The following is an 18,297-nucleotide window of genomic DNA, read 5'->3' as shown; positions in this document are numbered from 1 at the left end:
AGTTTCTTCTCTGAATGTAGGACGTGTGGGTCTATTAGTTGTTCCAGACCGTGTCCTATGTTGTGATCCTGCTATGCTTCTGTCATCCTGATCATGATTATTTCTCCTATTTTGCCCAATCAAATGTTGCATCATAACCATCATTGCCTGTGTACTTGCCTCTATTGACTGTAGAAGCCTCTCCTGCTGCTGTAAAGTCTCATCATCTTGCACACTTCTGGATGGGCTTTGAGAATGTCTCTCAGCCATATTCTCAGTTATGTTGGTTCTTTTGTAAACTAAATTAAATGGTGGCTAGGTAACCCTATCAGGCTGGCAGGAAACCGCTCTGATACCACTGTAATGACCGGTACTAGTAGGCCACTAAACAAACCCTAAATTTAATACACTGCTAAAATATATTGCTGAAATAAAAGAAATAACAGTGCCAATGTATTCATTCAATGCAAATCAAATGTTTTTACAAATGATATGGCAAATTTCAGCACCAAAACATTATGACATAGCACATTACAAAGAAACCCTAACTGGTTGTATACAATTGAGAACTTGTTGCAACTACAGATTGAAATGAAGAACCTGGATTGATCAAATGGTGGAGACTGAATGTTGAAGATGATATGGTGAAAGTGCAACTCCATTGGAAACTCCAAATTAGCAATTAAACACAAATGAAAGGACTGAAATATCCTTCCCACAGCTGCAATAATTCAGGTGATCTCTCACACCCTCAAAATTGCGTACCAATTGAGAGTTTTCGTTCTCAATGGCCAATTGTGACTATTTGCAGAAACTCTAGGCTCCACAACGCACATAAGCAAAAATCAATAATAAATCTCGATGATAGGCAATGAGCCCTCAATGCCTATTTATTCTTTTTTCCTTGATAGGTTGGCCTCCCTTTTTAATTTTTCTCCACTTCTTCCAGCAACCTCTAGAAGCTTTTTTTATTTAATTTATAAAGTTACCTTGTAATATATATTTTTAAATTGATAGCTTTATAATTAATTCCTCCAAAAAATGGGACATTATAGATTTAGGTCTTAGGGCATGATTACAAATGAATAAGAAATTATCCTTAAACATAACAACATAGCACCCAAATTCACATAAAAATGAGATAGGTTGGGCCACAATGACTATTAGGAATTGAGCAATAAGGTTCACTTTGAATGTTGAGCTTTAAAAGTTTTAGATTTAAAACTACATACGTTAAATTGGCTTAGGTAAATTCCACACTTATAAATATAAAACTAGAGTGACTAAATAAAGATCTAAGGATCAAAATCATTTTTTATAAATGTGTGGTGATAAAAACAAGTCAAGAAATCATGAGTTGACTTTCACAAATTTATTAAAAGTGGACCCAAAATGCAAAGGAAACAAGTATGCAATCCAACATAACACGTATCCGTTAAAACCAACAAAAATTTAAAAAGATTTATAACATAATGAATTATCGCTCACATTATAACATGTCATATATCTAAATGAATGAATGATAACTATAATATATAATATGTATGAATAACTAATAATAAATTATTTATATAAATAACTCTTTGCAAGGGCCAACACCCTTATTTATGCTTTTACCGATCTCTATTAGAAACCTTTTAGACTTTGGTTCTTAAGAGACAACACCCTTGTTTTGCTATTGTAAATATCAAAAACTCTTAGCACATTAAGCTGTAATTCCTTACCAACACTAATATTTTCCTATAAATTTGTTATTGTGCATAAAATATTAACTAGTCTTAGTTCATGTTTGGAGTTTGTGAGCACCATACTTCTTTGGGTACGTCTCCAATCATTCATCTTTTGTTACGTTATTAGAATTAATCTGAAATTTTGTAATGTACTTTTGCTTTCATGAATTGATATTTTTTATTAGAAATTTTGTTTTTGCTATAAGGATATAATATGATGGTTGTTTTAGTAGAAGAAAAATTGAGGGGAAAAAAATTAAAGCATAAACAATTTGTTTTCATGAAAAGATGTGAATGTCCAAAAATGAAATACACAATTTATGACCTTGTGTTATATAAGAATGATTTTTTATAAAATTTAAAATACCATACAACTTTACTTGAATGTAAGATGTGTATTAAACATTATTTTCAAACCTTATACCATATTATTAAAGATCTCACCATACGAAACTTGTTTTTAGACCTTATACCATATTATTAAAGATCTCACCATACGAAACTTGTTTTTAGAAGATAATTTTTTAATATCATCTTTTGAACTTAAAAGATTTTGATTAATTTGTATCTTCTTCATATATATATTCTTGTCTATCGAGTTAACTATCACTCTTTAATTGAGACATCCAAAATCATTTTGTCTGTGCTTCATGGACTTTAATAATCACATGCTACGAGAACATTTGGTTTAAGTGATCATGGAACCAGTCCCCATTAGGGTCATCAACCAAACTCTCTCCCACATTTTCATTGCGAAAATTTCAATAAAGAGGTTAGGATTTGACATTACGGTCAGTTTTTCAACACTTCCTCGTGACTAGAAAATCATGTCTAAGGTCTGGTGCTCGAGTACACGACCACTGGAATCATTTGTCCACACAAAATTTGCCATTCTTTGCAAAGGGGGTATTCATACAGTTTTAAGTGGTAGATCAAGATTCTTGCTAGCATTCTCTACTAAACCTATGACGGAAAATAGTTTTGTACGAATTTAAAAATGAGCTAATGTATGGGGCAAATCAGATGATCGGTACCTGCCATGTCCATCTGCCACTGGTGTTGCTCTCGCTGCTAATGGCTTCATTGTTATTGCTGGTTTTTCGAGTGACTCTTAACTATTTTTTTGTGAATGTGCATATTTTATAATTAATAAAATCAAACACCTATTCATCAAAGAAAATAGTGGCCAGTACAATATTTAAACTAGATTTGAGTTTTATCAAATTCCAAAAATTCATTGGACGGCCTGAGTGAGGGTGTTTAAGCTTTCTATCCAAAATCAAAACTGTGAGAAGGTATTGCTGACATGTGACCCAGCTCAATTTATCAGATTGAAGGCTGAAACCAAATTAGTACTCCACACATAAATATATAGCATTGAAGACATCATTAGTTAGAAATTGGTTTGTTAGCAGTGTAATAACTAGTAATGGAGACAAGACACAAGGTAATTGAAAGCAAAATGTATGTATCCTCATATTAACAGTCTTGAATGTTCTACACTCGTGAAATGAATAAATAGTACACACAAGAGCCTGAATAGGGCATCCAATTGCCTGCCTTCACAGAAAGGTACTCTTGAATCAATCTGTTCATACTGTTGATCTTCTTGAACACCAACTTTACAAATGAACATTACATTGTTCAAGGCTGGAAGAACCTAAACTTAGTGCATGAACATGAGAGAAAAATCCATGCATTAAGGAATAATTTTTGGGTTGAAGACCATTTACAACAATTTTGCTATTGCTAGAATGTGAACAAAAAGAACCATTATTACTTCTCTAATTAACCATGACGAAGCAGAATTTGAGTTCATAGCAGACGAGGAAGAAGTGCTGGTTGTGTTGGATGTGCTACTTCTGCACAATCAAAGCAAAATCAATCAAATATTATTATCTGTCCATACAAATTATGAATACGATGTTCAGGAACAGCAAAGAGGCGCAGGGCTCAACTTCTAAATTATTCATAATATATAGAAGGACAAATGGATCTAACATAACTATACTAATCACAAGAAGTAAACCTGTAATCTAGAGTAATCACTTCTGATTATAATGATTATATGTCAACAATGTCAAGTGATCACAAGGCCATTATAAAGTCAGCTATGCCAACAAATGACCAGAGCTCTTGTGTGTGGAAATTGGAATCTAATTACTTGCCAATTGGTGGAATCGAGTGCTTCAGGGGAGAGCTTTTTCATGTGTCTCATGCAGATTTCACAAACTTCTAGCTGCATATAGTGACTGCTTGACAATCTAATTAGCTTGTGTGAAACTTGATGAGACTAAGATGGTTTTTCAAGATCTGGAGGTCCTCGGCACTTCCTAAGGTACATTGGATGGACTCCCATTCAAAGACATTTCATTCTACATATACAGTTGAGAATGGACTAGTCTTCACCAAAATAAGGTGACCTAATTAGGATAAACTAAGAGAAAACAAGATGCCCTTTGCCAATCAGAGTCAAGTGAAGGCTCCATGGTAATCTAGCCATTCTCTATAACATGCATACTTAATCATGGATCACTAGCTTTTTTTGAATTCTGCAATAATATTTAAGTGTGTAAACAAAGATTAATCATTTACAAACCCGTTATTAGGCTTATAGAAAAGGCTCCATGGTAAGGTGACCTAATTAGGATAAACTAAGAGAAAACAAGATGCCCTTTGCCAATCAGAGTCAAGTGAAGGATCCATGGTAATCTAGCCATTCTCTATAACATGCATACTATCTAGCCATTCTCTATAACATGCATACTTAATCATGGATCGCTAGCTTTTTTTGAATTCTGCAATAATATTTAAGTATGTAAACAAAGATTAATCATTTACAAACCCGTTATTAGGCTTATAGAAAAGGCAAAGAAAACAACTAAATCCTGTTCTGAGCCTACGAAACAGCAGAGAAATGGATAAAGTCTTTACCCTGATGATGCATATATACAAGATTCATAGCCTGCAAAGAAATAAAAGTTCAAACACAAGAACTCTGTTAGATAATAGTTTGAGATTGCAGTGGCAGAATCTCACCTAGCAGACTGCCTATATTTAACTGTCATATAAGAACCATACTAATAATGCGTCAAACAACACAACTCACTTGGATCTTTGGTGGTTATATTGCCCGTTCCACCAAAATTGCAAGCTACAGATGAGTGTCCATTCTTCTGATAGTAATTGTTGAAAGCATAGGAGGCATGGGAAGCAAGGTTATCTGGTTGATAACAAGGTTGGCCTGGTTGAATTGGAGAACAGTCTACGTTACCAGAGCCACAAGCCCAATCCAGGGCCTTCTGCAAGTCAGATTCATTAGCATTAGCTGAAGCAATGCACCAAGTAGCACCATCAACCGATGTTAAGTTGCCCCCTGTAGCCAGCGAAGGCAACCCAGTACCACTGATGTCTACACTGTAGACCTTGGTTTCATCAGGATAAAAAAGTCCCCAGTTTCGTTCCGATTCTACTCCAGGCTTTCTGTTCTCATTAAAAATAGCAAAAATGTACGAATCTATCTCCTGCCCTGGCCTTGAAGGTGTTCCTGTGTTGTTAATCACATGCCGCACAAGATTTGCATTGTAAGTTGCAGCATTGTCTGGAGTTGCCGCGGACTCTTTGGGGCCACCCTTAGACGGCCACCCCGTTTCAGTTATCATTACACCAAGTGATCTAAAATTGAGGGCTTCTAGAGCAAAGAAGAGGGCATCTATCTGTGCATCAAACATATTAGTGTAGACAAAGCCCGTGTTGGGGTCAATAACACCATCATTGGGTTTGAATAAGGCGTAGTCCAGAGATACCTGGTGAGGGTTATCTCTGTAGGCATAATAGGGATAGACATTAACCATGAAGGGGGACTTAGTTTCACCGAGAAATTCCAACAAGGGCTTCAGGAAAAAGGCATACTTACTATCTAGTGCGCCCGCTGAGGGTGGAAATGATCTGGAAAGTATACTAAGTGCATGAGTGCTAGATACCTTAATTTTTGTGTCAAGTCCGGCTTTCTTCAGTGCTGTTTGCACATTTTTCATGGCTGGGACAACAAGGGATGAGACATTGATGGTGCTCTCAGTCACCTCTGCTCCTACAGTCACATAAGTAATCATTGTCTCAGGGTAGTATGGTAATACATTGTTAGTCACCCACGTATCTGCTGTGCTCTGGTACTGTGAGAAAGCCAGCAAATCTGAATTTGGTATCCCAATCATGAGCTCAATGCTAGTGTTGGCAAATGCCTGAAGGACCTGCACACAGGGAAAGCATGATTATTAACCACAACTTTCCAAATAACAGTTTTTTTAATCTGCAGTAAACTTCTATGGCTAATTGGTGTGTTTCAAGTTACAACCTGCACATTAGAGTCATAAATCCTAATCTTCTTGACATTGACCGACTTCACTAACTGGGCTACTTTGTCAGGAGTTGGAAGGTCGTCACCTGCTCGACCATAGCAAAGTCCTACTTCACTTCCTCCCGTGAACCCTGCAAATGACAACCCCTCCGATAATGTCAAAAGTCCAAACCCTTGCTGATTCACCCAACTCCCTGTTGAACTCCCTAGCAAATATCCCAGTTCGAGACCCCAATTTTAATTGAAATAGTATAGATATCAATGTCTACCAGTGGCCATTTCTGGCCACGGGAACTCAAGAAGATACATAGTCCAAAAAGCATATAACGTTAAAGATGCCTCATGCGTCTCCAATACAGCAAAACAAAACTGAAGCATAACAATAACAGAAAGCGGCAATGTTCTACAGTAACAAAAACAGAGAGCAACATTTATCAAAGCTGAAATGGCAAAATCTTAAAGCTAAGTTAAGAACTCATCCTCTTGGCATTCAAAGTGGAGAATAAATCAGTACTCGGTTCAGATTCAAGAGAACAGATGGCATTTTTTTCTCAAGAACAGGAGAGAAGATACGCAATGCCGCTTAAAAAGTGTTCTCACGAACTCTGCTCTTACTAAAGAACAAACATACTTGGCACGCACGCCGACTACAAATACTAAGCCTCTTCATTCAAACTACTCTCAACAAAGACACTGGGCCTATTGTCTCAAAGTATACATACAAACTCACATTTTCACGGCTATCTTCACCTTCCCCGCATTACAGAACAAGTTTACACGAGTACCCAGTCCCACGTAGGCATTACTAGCGGAAATAGCCTGATAAATCCGAAAAAGGGAAGACTTGGAATTAACCTGCGCTCCATCGTTCAAACTGTTCCAAAAAAATACTGGGTCTACTGTAGCAAAGACTGTACAACTATACATGTGTTTACATAGCTCTTTTGGTTTGCCCTATTTACAGAACAAGGATGTACTAAAACCCACATAGCCACTCTTAACCAAAATAACCCTATAGATCCTTACAGAGGAACATTGGAATCAAATTAAGCAACGCCATTCAATCTGCTACGGAAAAGGATAAGGGGCCTAATTTGTATAGATCACAAACAGAAATTTCCAACAGTTCTTTTCGTCTTGCCCTTCTCACAGAACAAGCATACAATACCCCCAACCAAAAGGCCTGCCCCACAATCAAAATGAGTTCTATCATTCATACCGCTACCAAACAATGAATGGGTTTCAGATGCAGAGTCCAAATCATACTCACACAAACCTCTTTCAATACATATTTTGATCTTGTAGATATGGACAAGTTGAAATGCCAAGATTAAGGCTTTAACTTACCTGCACAGCATGCAAGCGTAAGCAGCAACGCCCAAGTATGTATCACCTTCCCCATTGCCCAGACCTTCATTCTTCATCAATGGGTCTCCATCAAAAAACCGCCATTATGACAATTTCCAGATTTCCTCCACTAAAACTATCTGCGCTGCTACTGGCCCACTACAAATCTAGCATCTTAGAATACTGAACAGAAACCATTGAATGCACAAAAGGAACAAAACAGAATTGCATTAAATGATTCCATTTCCCTAATCTCAGACTTAAAAAAACGAAGTACAGCCAGAGATTTCAGTTCCCCATCCTTTCCAGAATCCAATGTAAATCTTTTTTTGGGGGAAATTCAAACTTGTTGGATGTTAATACTAATTTGTTGGTACAGCCTATTGTACATAGAACGATTTAAAAGTTATTACCGTCAGGCAATTGATAAAAATGCCCTTCAGATCGTGAAGCATATTCCTATCATGGTCAATTGGTCTCTTTTACAACTAGATGTTCTCATGAATAACTACTGGCTTTCCAGGTGGACTCAGAAGAGCTTACTCTAATCGGACAAACTGATATAAGTTAAATCCGAAGTGGGTTTTTTATAATTGCTTGATGTAATTAATTATACAAACTGCTTTCTTAAAATAGCCCACCTGCACACCGTCTGGCTTGCTTTGTTAAATAATAGTTAATGTCTGCGAGCTCCTTAATGGGGCCCAGCAATTTGGAGAAAGTATGGCAACACGGGCCCGCTTTCAATTCTCGTTTTATTTTTATTTCAATCGCGCAACTTTTGTTCCGCTGTCTCAACGAACATTCTTGTTCCTCTTTAATGTTGGTTTCATCTCCTTTACCACTAAATTGCGCACTGTTTCTCGCTAGTGCAATTAGGATATTGGTTTCTGGAGTAGAGATATAAATGAATGAATGAATTCATGAGCCTAATGGGAAGAGAGTATTATTATTGTAGTAATATTATATTGAGATTTTGTATTTTTTGATTCAAATTTATAGATCTGTGTTTCATAAGTAGTCGTTTATACGAATTTACTTATCATGAGATTGAATAGAACACTCAACACTTACTGCACCTAGGTGATGCTTAGAGAAGTGGAACCTTAGGCCTTTCTGGGAGGTCCAACTCAACCATGTTATATCATGGAGTTTTCTCCAAAGTTAAACCCACTTAACTTGATATACATTTGTAAAACCTTCAATATGTTGGCATAATTGATGCAAATTGTGGTGAAGAGACATTTCAGTACATGTTTGGTGTTCAATTGATTAGTTATTGTGTTGTCATTGATGTCAACATGAAGGTTATTGGGTGATTGTTTATTGAGAGTTTTTTCTAGTATGTGCAGAGTGGAAATCAACTCTAAAGTGGTTGTGAAATAGGAACTAAGGTATGTGGTAATTGAGGATGACTAATGGATGTCTCTTGATGCGTTGTCTACCATCACGCAAGCTGAAAACAAGTTGGTCAAGGGTTATGGTGGATTAAGTATGACAAAGCAATTGGGTTGAACAGTTAGTGACAAACAGTAAATATTTTGACTGATCTATCAAATCTATGATGATCCAAATGTTATAATTTAGGATTTATGATCTATACTCAGTTATGTGATTAGTGTTACAATCACATGTGATTTTATTTACAGGAAGACATGTTTCGGACTAATTAAAGTATGTTCAGGTGAAAGTTTAAGAGCACTTAGACAGTTTATATTTGCTCCTTAACCAGTAATGTTTGAGTTGACGCGGGTGGATCTTTTGCAAGGTAAAGTTGGGTAATAAAGTGGAAATGATGTGACATTGGATCAATGGCTTATGATGAATTGGCCATACATTAGTTGTTGTGATTTCTTGAAGTTAGGCATGTTTATTGGGAAAAGTGCAAAAGGCTAGTTGTTCTTTGTTGAATCAATGTGTGGTTCAAACTGGTGATTGTGGGGATCTAGCAAAGGTTGGATTAGAGTTTGGTAATATGTTTTGGCAAGCCGAAGGTGAAATTCAAGCGTAAAATATTTTGGTTAAGGTGGTGGCCACCTTAGAGATTGAAGTGTGTATTTATATGACAAAATTTTGCAGTAGTGTGTACATCGTGAATGGCATGTGCAATCAAGCCAATAGTTAAATTCTTACATATTGAAGCATATGTTCAGTTGAATTGAATTCGTACAAGCAATTGAGAAGTGTTATACCTATATTACTTTCCTTGTTGAATCTTGAAAGGTTCTCCAAGTCTAAATCCCTTGACCAGGTTACTCTCAATAGGGTGAGCAAAATCCTAACAAGTTTGAAGATTAATTCCTCTAATTGGATAGCTCATTAGCTTGAGTTAAAATTCCTTCTATGAGGCTACTCCTAACAACGTTGAAGACGATTCCCTTAGTCACATGACTCCTAATAGGGCATTATCGTAAGCTCTTAATAGGACCTTTAACACGACACATTTCAAAGAGTGCAAATATTTGTGAGTATTAATTTCCACCATGGTTTTTCCCTCTAACCAAGGGTTTCCACGTGAAAAATATTGGGGTCTTTGTTTTATTTGTGTGGATGTTTTTATAAGTTATTTTACTTATTGTTTCACAAGTTACTGTTGGATACATGTGGTAAATGATTAAATAATTACGATATATTTTGGTTTATCTTTATCGACAATTTCATAAAAAATCAATATGATAGATTATTGATTCACCTCCACCCACCCCCACAAATCTTGGACCTTGAGTATATTAATAATTGGTATCAAAGCATAGGTCTTCTTGTTGGAAAGCTTAACAACTTGAGGTAAAGACTGGGATGAAGAAGAAAGAAGGTTCAAAGCTTTCTAAAAAAAACTTCTCCATATGGTGTGAGAGGATGAAGATCTATATTAGAGGCATGGGGTCACAATAATGGACACATGTTGAGACTATATATGCTAGACCTAATGGGACACTCAGTGCAGATCAATTGAAGGTGGAGACAGAAAGCATACAAGCATTGGATGTCATTTTAAGTACTTTGTTTGATATTGATTTTGTTGATATTCATGGACTTGATATTGCACATGATATTTGGAAAAGTTTTAAGTTATGGTGGAGATGTACACATTCAAAGAGCTAGGGTTGATCACAATAAGCTGAAAGGAAAATATAATGAGATGAATATGGTAGAAGGTGAAAATGTTGCTTAGTACGGTCATAGGTTAAAAGAAGTGCTTGTTGTGATCAGGAGTGTCAATAGAACCATAGATGATGAAGAAGTGGTAAGTAAAATGTTGAGAACCTTGATGCATGCTTATGGCATTAGAAGTTCTATAATCTATAAAAGTGGTGAGTTGAAGGCTTCTAGTAAAGTTTCCATTGATGGACTAATAAAAAAGCTACTACATTCAAGATGGACAATTATGATAACAATACTCCCAAGGTTGAAGCAGCCTTCAAAGCCAACTTATCATTAGCTTCATGAAGAAAAGGTAAAGAAGTACGTGGTTACAAATAGGATTGACTCATTATTTGATGAAGACAAAAACAAGATGAATTTGAAGCTCTACTAGTAAGGAAATTGCCTAGAGGTGTCAATACATATAAAGGTAAATTACCCCTAAAATGTTTCCAATGCAATAAGATTCATCACATTGTTTCTACATATCCTAATACTAATTGAATGACAAAGGAAATAAGTAATCCTATATTGTAGTAGATGGAAGGACTGATAAAGAATTAGAGTATAATGATAAAGAAGAAGTAGTGTTTGTTGTTGTCAATGAAGAGATCACAGAAGATGAGAAGTCTTTAGTCTTACATCTAGATCACAGTAATTATTGGGTCATTGGTAGTGGATGTTCCTGATGAGCCTCTAAAAGATTATTTTGGGAACCTTTTATCTTGATTTTAGACAATTATCTTGCAGAAACATTTTATGACTCTATGGTTTAATCAAAGGAACTTATGTTTTTATATATATATTATCTATATGAGTTGACATGAAGATTGAAGTATAGATAATTCAAATATGCTATGTTTGCTTAAATCTATGGACTTCTATGGTATAATGAAGAAATATTACATGTTGATAAATGTTTCCTCACCCATGCTATGTTTGGGTAGATTCCTTCCTGTAGCCATAGGGTTTGCAAAGAGTGATAGTTTGAACATTATAAATTTTCAAACATTAATGATGAAACAAATATATATTTATGTGGAAGTTGTATGCATTCAATGTTTTGTAGGTACTTGTCGCGCATATGCAAAGTCAACATTTCAATGCTAAGTCAAAGCCGACCAGATTGACAAATCACCACAACAAGTAGATTATTGTGTGATTTCTATTATGGCAGTGCATGAATATAGTTCCCTCAACCTGCTATATTCTTGGAGGAGTTAAATCATAGTTAATGATATTTTTGTTGTAAACTTTATGAATTTGTAATTGATCCTCATCGATGGAGTGATCGTAGAAGTAGGAAGTTGTTGTAGTTTTCCTTTAAATAATACCCATTGTAGCTTTGAAAGAACTTTTTGCCGGAAGAAAGAATAGATTGATTGTTCATAACAACAGTGTGTAATCTTGTTTTTAATAAGATGTAATCTCTTACTATGAATGAATAGAATACAAAGTTCAAGTTTCCATCTTCTGGCTTGATTGTCTTTTCTATTCACTCCTCCAAGGGGGCCCACTTGGTGAGTGAACTACTTTGTTAGAATAGATTTCATTTCCTTGTTTGTTTCTTTGCAAGGTAGGCTTTTATTGTTCTTGCAGCCATTGATAACAAAATCATTGAATTGTTCCTACAACATAGATGCATAGATAGATTTACTGTTTGCAACATTACTCTAAGCTCTAAGATAAGATGTCATTTTGGTTCCTAGCTTAAATCTCCTTCATCATCCCCTTTTTGTTTTAGTTGTAATGACTTAAAGAGGAATCAGAGCATATACTTTGCAGCTCTTAGGAAAACACATGATTCTGTCTAATCATAGAGTCAATGTGAAAGGATGTCCAATCCTTTGTTACTAGGGTATTTAGCTGACTAGCTAGTTCTCATCATATGACTGGTGATAGAAGCAAGTTCATCAAGCTTGAAGAGTTTGATGGTGGTGTAGTTAGATTTGATAACATCACTCCATGTTTGGTAAAAAGTAAAGGATCTATCTCTTTGAATGCTAAGAGTAATATTGATGATATATATCATCTTGAAGGTTTGAAGCATGTTTTGCATAATTTTGGTTAGCTTCAAGATAAAGGTTATAATCTAGAATTCAAGGGAAGTATGCGCAAGATTATAGGAAGCTCAAAAGATTTGGTTGCTATTATGAGACAAACCAAAAGGTAACTTATTCTATTTGAGTACTATTTTAATATTTGTTTGGTTGCAAAAGTTGAAGATAGTTGGTTGTGGCATAGAAGGTGTTGCCATGTGAATTTCGATAGCTTGGTTAAGATAAGAAATACTAGTATAGTAAGAGGATTACCTCAATTAGTAAAACCAAACAATGTTATGTGCAAGGAAAGTTAATTGCGCAAGTTACAAGTACTACTTTTTGTAAAAAGTCTTATTCATCTAAGAATGTCTTGGATTTGGTACATATTGACTTGTGTGGTCCTATGAGGACTAGTACATATCATGGTGATACATATTTTATGTTATTTGTTAATAATTATTCTAGAATGATGTAACTTTCTTGAGAGACAAGTGAGAAGCATTCCATGAGTTCAAAGTGTATAGGGCTTTAGTAGAGAAAGAAATTAGTAAGAACCTAAAATATATTAAGATCTAATAGAGGTGAAGAATATACTTATTAGGAGTTTGTTGACTAAATTGTGACAGGAATGGTATCAAGAGGCATATGTATGCTTTGAGAACTCCATAATATAATGGAATTGCTAAAAGAAGGAATAGAACAATTATAGATTATGCTAGAACCATTTTGATTTAAAGTGATGATGCTAAGATATTTTGGAGAGAAGAAAATAGTTTTGTAGTCCACACTATGAACTAGGTACAAGTGAAGAAATGGAATGGTGAGACTCCTTATGAATTATGGCATGGTCATATTCCTAATATAAAGTATTTCAAAGGTTCTTGAAGTGGATGTTATAGCATAAGGAATGATATCACTGAAAATTTTGATGTTACAAGTGATAAAGGATTTTTCTTAAGATATTCTATCAAAAGAAAAGCATACAAATATTTTAACAAGAGAACTAAAAAAATGATTGAGAGTGCCAATGTGAAGATAAATGAATTTCTAGATAGATCTGATGTGCATAATGATTCTAGTAAGCATGAATGTGGAATTGGTTAGGAGATTTCTTATGTATAACTAAAGGAGCAAGTAAATATTGAGAAAAACAATCAAGTAGAGGAAATAGTAAAAATGATGGAAGAAGAAGAAGCTTGAAGGCCTGAATAGGTAATATCAAGGTATGTAAAGCTAAATCATTCAATCAATCAAATAATTGTAGATAGAAATGCAGGAGTACAAACTAGAAGAAAGATTAGGGAGATTCATTTTAGAGTTTGAACCAATGACTGTCAGTGAAGAATTGAAGAGTGATGATTAGATCAAGGCTATGGAAGAAGAAATTGACCAATCTAAGAAGATTGACACTTGGACATTAGTTACAAGACCTACAAAAAAAAAATGTGATAGGTACAAAGTGGGTATTCAAGAATAAGTTGAATGAAGATGGTGTGGTTATTAGAAACAAGGCAAGACTAGTTTGTAAAGGATAGACACATTAAGAAGGAATGAATTATGGAGAAACCTTTGCACTAGAGGGTACACTTGAAGGTTTAAAAATGTTACTAGCCAATGTAGCCTATAATAAGTTCAAAGTCTTTTAGATGGATGTAAAATCTTCTTTCTTGAATGATGTATTAGAGGAAGATGCCTACATTGAACAACTTGATGGATCTTCATTATTGGAAGATCAAGATATGGTTGAAATTTGTAAAAATCATTCCATGGGTTGAAATAAACACCAAGAGCATGGTATGAAAGATTAGATTCCTACTCGGTCAAGACTGGCTTCAAGAGAACTAGTAAAGATGGTATGTTTACCTAGAGATGGAAGAAGATAAATTATTGATTTTTTAAGTATTTTTTGATGATACTATCTTTAGTGGTAATGACGATATATGCCTATAATTTGTAGAAGAGACGAAGAAGGAATTTGAAATGTCCATGATAGGTGAAATAAAAAAATCCATTGGCTTACAGGTGATACAACTCAAAGATTGTATTTTCATTTGCCAATCTGAGTATGTGAAAAAAGTGTTGAAAACTTTTGGGATGGAGGAATCCAAATTGGTTGTAACCTCCATTGTTATAAGATGCAAATTATCTTATGATGAAAAATTAAGTTCATTGATGATCTTCTTTATAGGTATATGATTGGAAAACTACATTATATTGTTCATAACATACCAAACATTACTCATGCATTTGGGATTCTTACAAGATTTCACTCTAATCTCAAGTAAACACACATTATGGAAATGAAAATAATATTAAAATATCTAAAAGGGAAAATTGATTATGGACTTTGGTATCCTTAGGAATATTGTTTTACTCTAAGTGTGTTTACTGATGTCAATTGGACAAGTAACATAAATGAGAAATAAAACAAGTGGTAGAGAATTCTTCCTAGGTGGAAGACTTATGTATTGGACCGTAAAAAGTATAATTGCATTTCACACACAAAAAAATTATAATATGTAGCAACATCCAATAATTTCTCACAAGCTTGATATCCAAAAATAAGGAGCCTTGGAAGGGATTAATGAAAAGATCATGCAACTGGTGACAAGATTTTATGTATATATATTGTATGTATGTATGTATCTTCACAATGCCATTACCATTACCTAAGGATTCTTTTGAGTATCTAAGACATAGGCTAGGGGTCATTCCCTTGCACAAGTGTAATTATGATGTTATTTCCACATTAATCCAATGGATTCATTGCATATTTTATAGTGGATTGATGTAAAGGGGGCTACTTCTTAGAGGTATTAGTTAGTAGTGAAGTAGTAGGATTGCAATTCAAAAAGTTGTTGGAGATTAATAGATAGGTGACTCATGTTGAGTTGCACCTATGGATTTTTTGTCAAAGGAAGAGAAGTACATGAAGACAAAGAGGAAAATAATTAATAAAAGAGAGGATAAATCAGCTCAGGGGTAGCATTCTAATGATGATCACACTTTATGCTACTAAGTATTTTGGCATTGACATCAATACCAAAGGGGGAGGTTATTGATATGATTGGTGCAAATTATGTTGAAGATACATTTTTGTATATGTTTGATGTTTAATTGATCAGTTATTACATTTTCATTTATGTCAACTTGAAGGTTATTGGTTAATTGTTTACCAGGTGCATTGTTCTAGTATGTGTAGAGTGAAAAATAACTTGAAAGTGATTGTGTAGTACACACTAAGTTGTGTGGTATTTATGTATGGCTGAGGGATGTCTCATGATGTGTTATCTATCGTCACACAAGATGAAAACAAGTTGGTCAAGAGTTATGGTGGATTTAAGTGTCATTGGGCAATCAGGTTGAACAGTTACTAGAAATGAATGAGTGATTTGATTGGTTTGTCAAATATAAGATCTAGATGTTGTAATTTAGTATTTATTATTAGCCTTATTATTTTTATTAACCTTTGTTGTTTTTCTTAGGTCCGTAGATTCCCTTGTTACCCATCTCTTTATCAATCTCCAAAACAACAAAGGTTCTTTCCTTGCGCAACTTCTCTATCTTGGCAACCAATGTTTTCATGTTGTTAGTCAAGGATTTAATAAATTTGTGACCATGATCCATGATTTTAAGGAGGGCGGCCTCACACTTGTTAAGCCTCTAATCAATTTCCTCCAAATTTCTATCATGTCTTTCCTCCATCTTTTCCATACCTTCCACATTTTTAGAAAATTAGTTCTCAACAACCTTCTTCTCCTCATTAGTCCAAAGAGCATTGGAAGTGGCCATTTAAAGATTCTTCTTCAAACAAACTATGAGCTAAGACTCAATATCCACCTAGGTATTATCTATAATACCTCCTTAGAGTGTAATTCCTCTAACTTGGAAGACATGACACTATGTTTAAGTTTAAGGATCTTAATTTTGTGGAAGTTTTTCCCAATAAGCCCGAATAAGTAAACATGTTTAGGTTTGGCCATCTCCATAACACTACAATACATCTCCTTCAGTTGAAAGTCTTCAAGGATTAGATCAAGAGATGACTGGGAATTCCCCTCATTATCATGAGAGTGTGTAAGATAATGCTCAAAGACAGGAGGGTAGAAAGGACCATCCTAATCCTAAAAACTCACAAAAACATCAAGGGCAATATCTTCCCCTTTCCCTTAGTCCTTCACAAAATTTCTACTCAATGTAGAAAGAGAAGCCTTACCCTTATCAAATAAAGGATTGACCAAACTATTCACCTTCCTTCTAGGATGTTTAGGAGGTGGGGGGGAGGAGGCCTCCTCTTCATTAACCTTGGTGTTTCATTCCTCGTCCTAATAACTACTTCTATCTTTCCCACCATCCTTGAATTTAAGAGATCCCTAGAAGGGTTCTTAGAAACCCTAACCTTAAAATGTTCCTAGATAATAAATATTAATTGTTAATGGAGGACTTGTTTATTGTGGGGATTCTCTTTCTGATCAATAATTCTGGAATTCAAAGAAGAGAGAAAATTATAATAAAATTAACTATTACACAGTTCTAAACATAGTTGTCTAGTGCCAATAACATGAAGTATTAGGGGGTAAAAATTACATTTTTAGTATTTGTATGAATAAGGATAAAAATAAAAACTTATATGGTCTTAGTCAAGTAATTATTTTCAAACTATTATGTAAAGGTTCATGATACATGATACAATATAATCAATATCTATTTACTTATCACTAATAAATCATCATTGGTTCAATATCCTAAGCTAGAGAGTAATTTGTTTGACATGTTCAATATTCTTTGTGCTAGTGTCATGGGAATACTAATGTATGTTGTAATTTGCATAAGAGAAGAAATTGAGCAATGAGTGTTCTTAGGGTCCTATGTAAGAGAATTGAGATTAGGTGGAAATGGATTTTATATTTGCAAGGGAAATATAACTAACCTATTTGTTTTCATGCATATAACAATGTGATTAATATCATTAGTACATAATTGTATATTGATTCGGTAATGTAGATAATGTGAGATCCAATATTGGTTAAATATGTTATGTTTGGAAGAACTATCAATTGGACGAGTGTGTGAGAACCTAGAAATGTGTGATCTCTAAGAAAAGAAAATAAGATGGATTTTACAAATGATTTTTAAGAGGTAGTGTGGTTACAATTATTATTTTTAGACTTACTATCTTTGAGTACAAACATGTGAGAACCAAACTGGCATATGTTACACAATGATCCTAATGTATAATGCTTATAAAAATAATATTTATGTTTTCCAACACATGGTTGGTAGTGGAAAAATCATGATACATAAATTCACTACTTTCATCAAAATATCATTGTTGCTAATTCTTCCGCAACACTAGTACCCATAGAGATTGCATATAATCAATGTAGAGAAATCATGAATATTACCTCTTATAGTGCTTAATTTACTTTTTATATCCTTGATATAAGTTACAATTAAAATTTGAAATGTGGGAATTCTAGAAATAGGTATCCCATTGTCATGCCCAAAATATAAGGGCAAAACACACACACATTATTATTATTATTATTATTTTTTTTCACACAGCCGAACCTTAATGCTAGGCAGAGAAGGTGGATGGAGTTCCTTTGTGAGTATGATTTTGATGTTCATTACACCAAGGGGAAGGAGAATGTAGTTGCAGATGCCTTAAGTAGAAGGCGCCATGAGTTATCATCTATGA

The 18,297-nt window shown here is 34.6% G+C and overlaps 1 protein-coding gene across 4 annotated transcripts; it reads right to left on the bottom strand.

The window, feature by feature from the left end:
* Window positions 1-3,160: 3,160 nt before the first annotated feature.
* LOC149550783 (glucan endo-1,3-beta-glucosidase 13-like) lies at window positions 3,161-7,975 on the bottom strand. 4 transcript variants are annotated; one of them, XM_089786350.1, is made up of 6 exons: window positions 7,827-7,975; window positions 7,414-7,572; window positions 6,064-6,197; window positions 4,819-5,959; window positions 4,644-4,674; window positions 3,161-3,571 (listed from the first exon to the last, which is right to left on the bottom strand). In XM_089786350.1, the coding sequence occupies exons 2-6, from the start codon at window positions 7,481-7,483 to the stop codon at window positions 3,439-3,441; spliced, it is 1,509 nt and encodes a 502-aa protein (XP_089642476.1). In that variant the 5' UTR covers window positions 7,484-7,572; window positions 7,827-7,975; the 3' UTR covers window positions 3,161-3,438. The 4 variants fall into 4 exon arrangements, with proteins under 4 accessions (XP_089642476.1, XP_089642475.1, XP_089642477.1 ...); XM_089786349.1 differs by lacking the exon at window positions 7,827-7,975 and having other exon boundaries at window positions 7,414-7,808; XM_089786351.1 differs by lacking the exon at window positions 7,827-7,975 and having other exon boundaries at window positions 6,153-6,197; window positions 7,414-7,554.
* Window positions 7,976-18,297: the final 10,322 nt, after the last annotated feature.

Source organism: Cupressus sempervirens, chromosome 6, assembly GCF_028749045.1.
Source record: "Cupressus sempervirens isolate cs-2001-9-10 chromosome 6, ASM2874904v1, whole genome shotgun sequence".
NCBI classification, from domain to species: Eukaryota; Viridiplantae; Streptophyta; class Pinopsida; order Cupressales; family Cupressaceae; genus Cupressus; species Cupressus sempervirens.
This window is presented reverse-complemented; position numbering and strand designations above follow the sequence as displayed.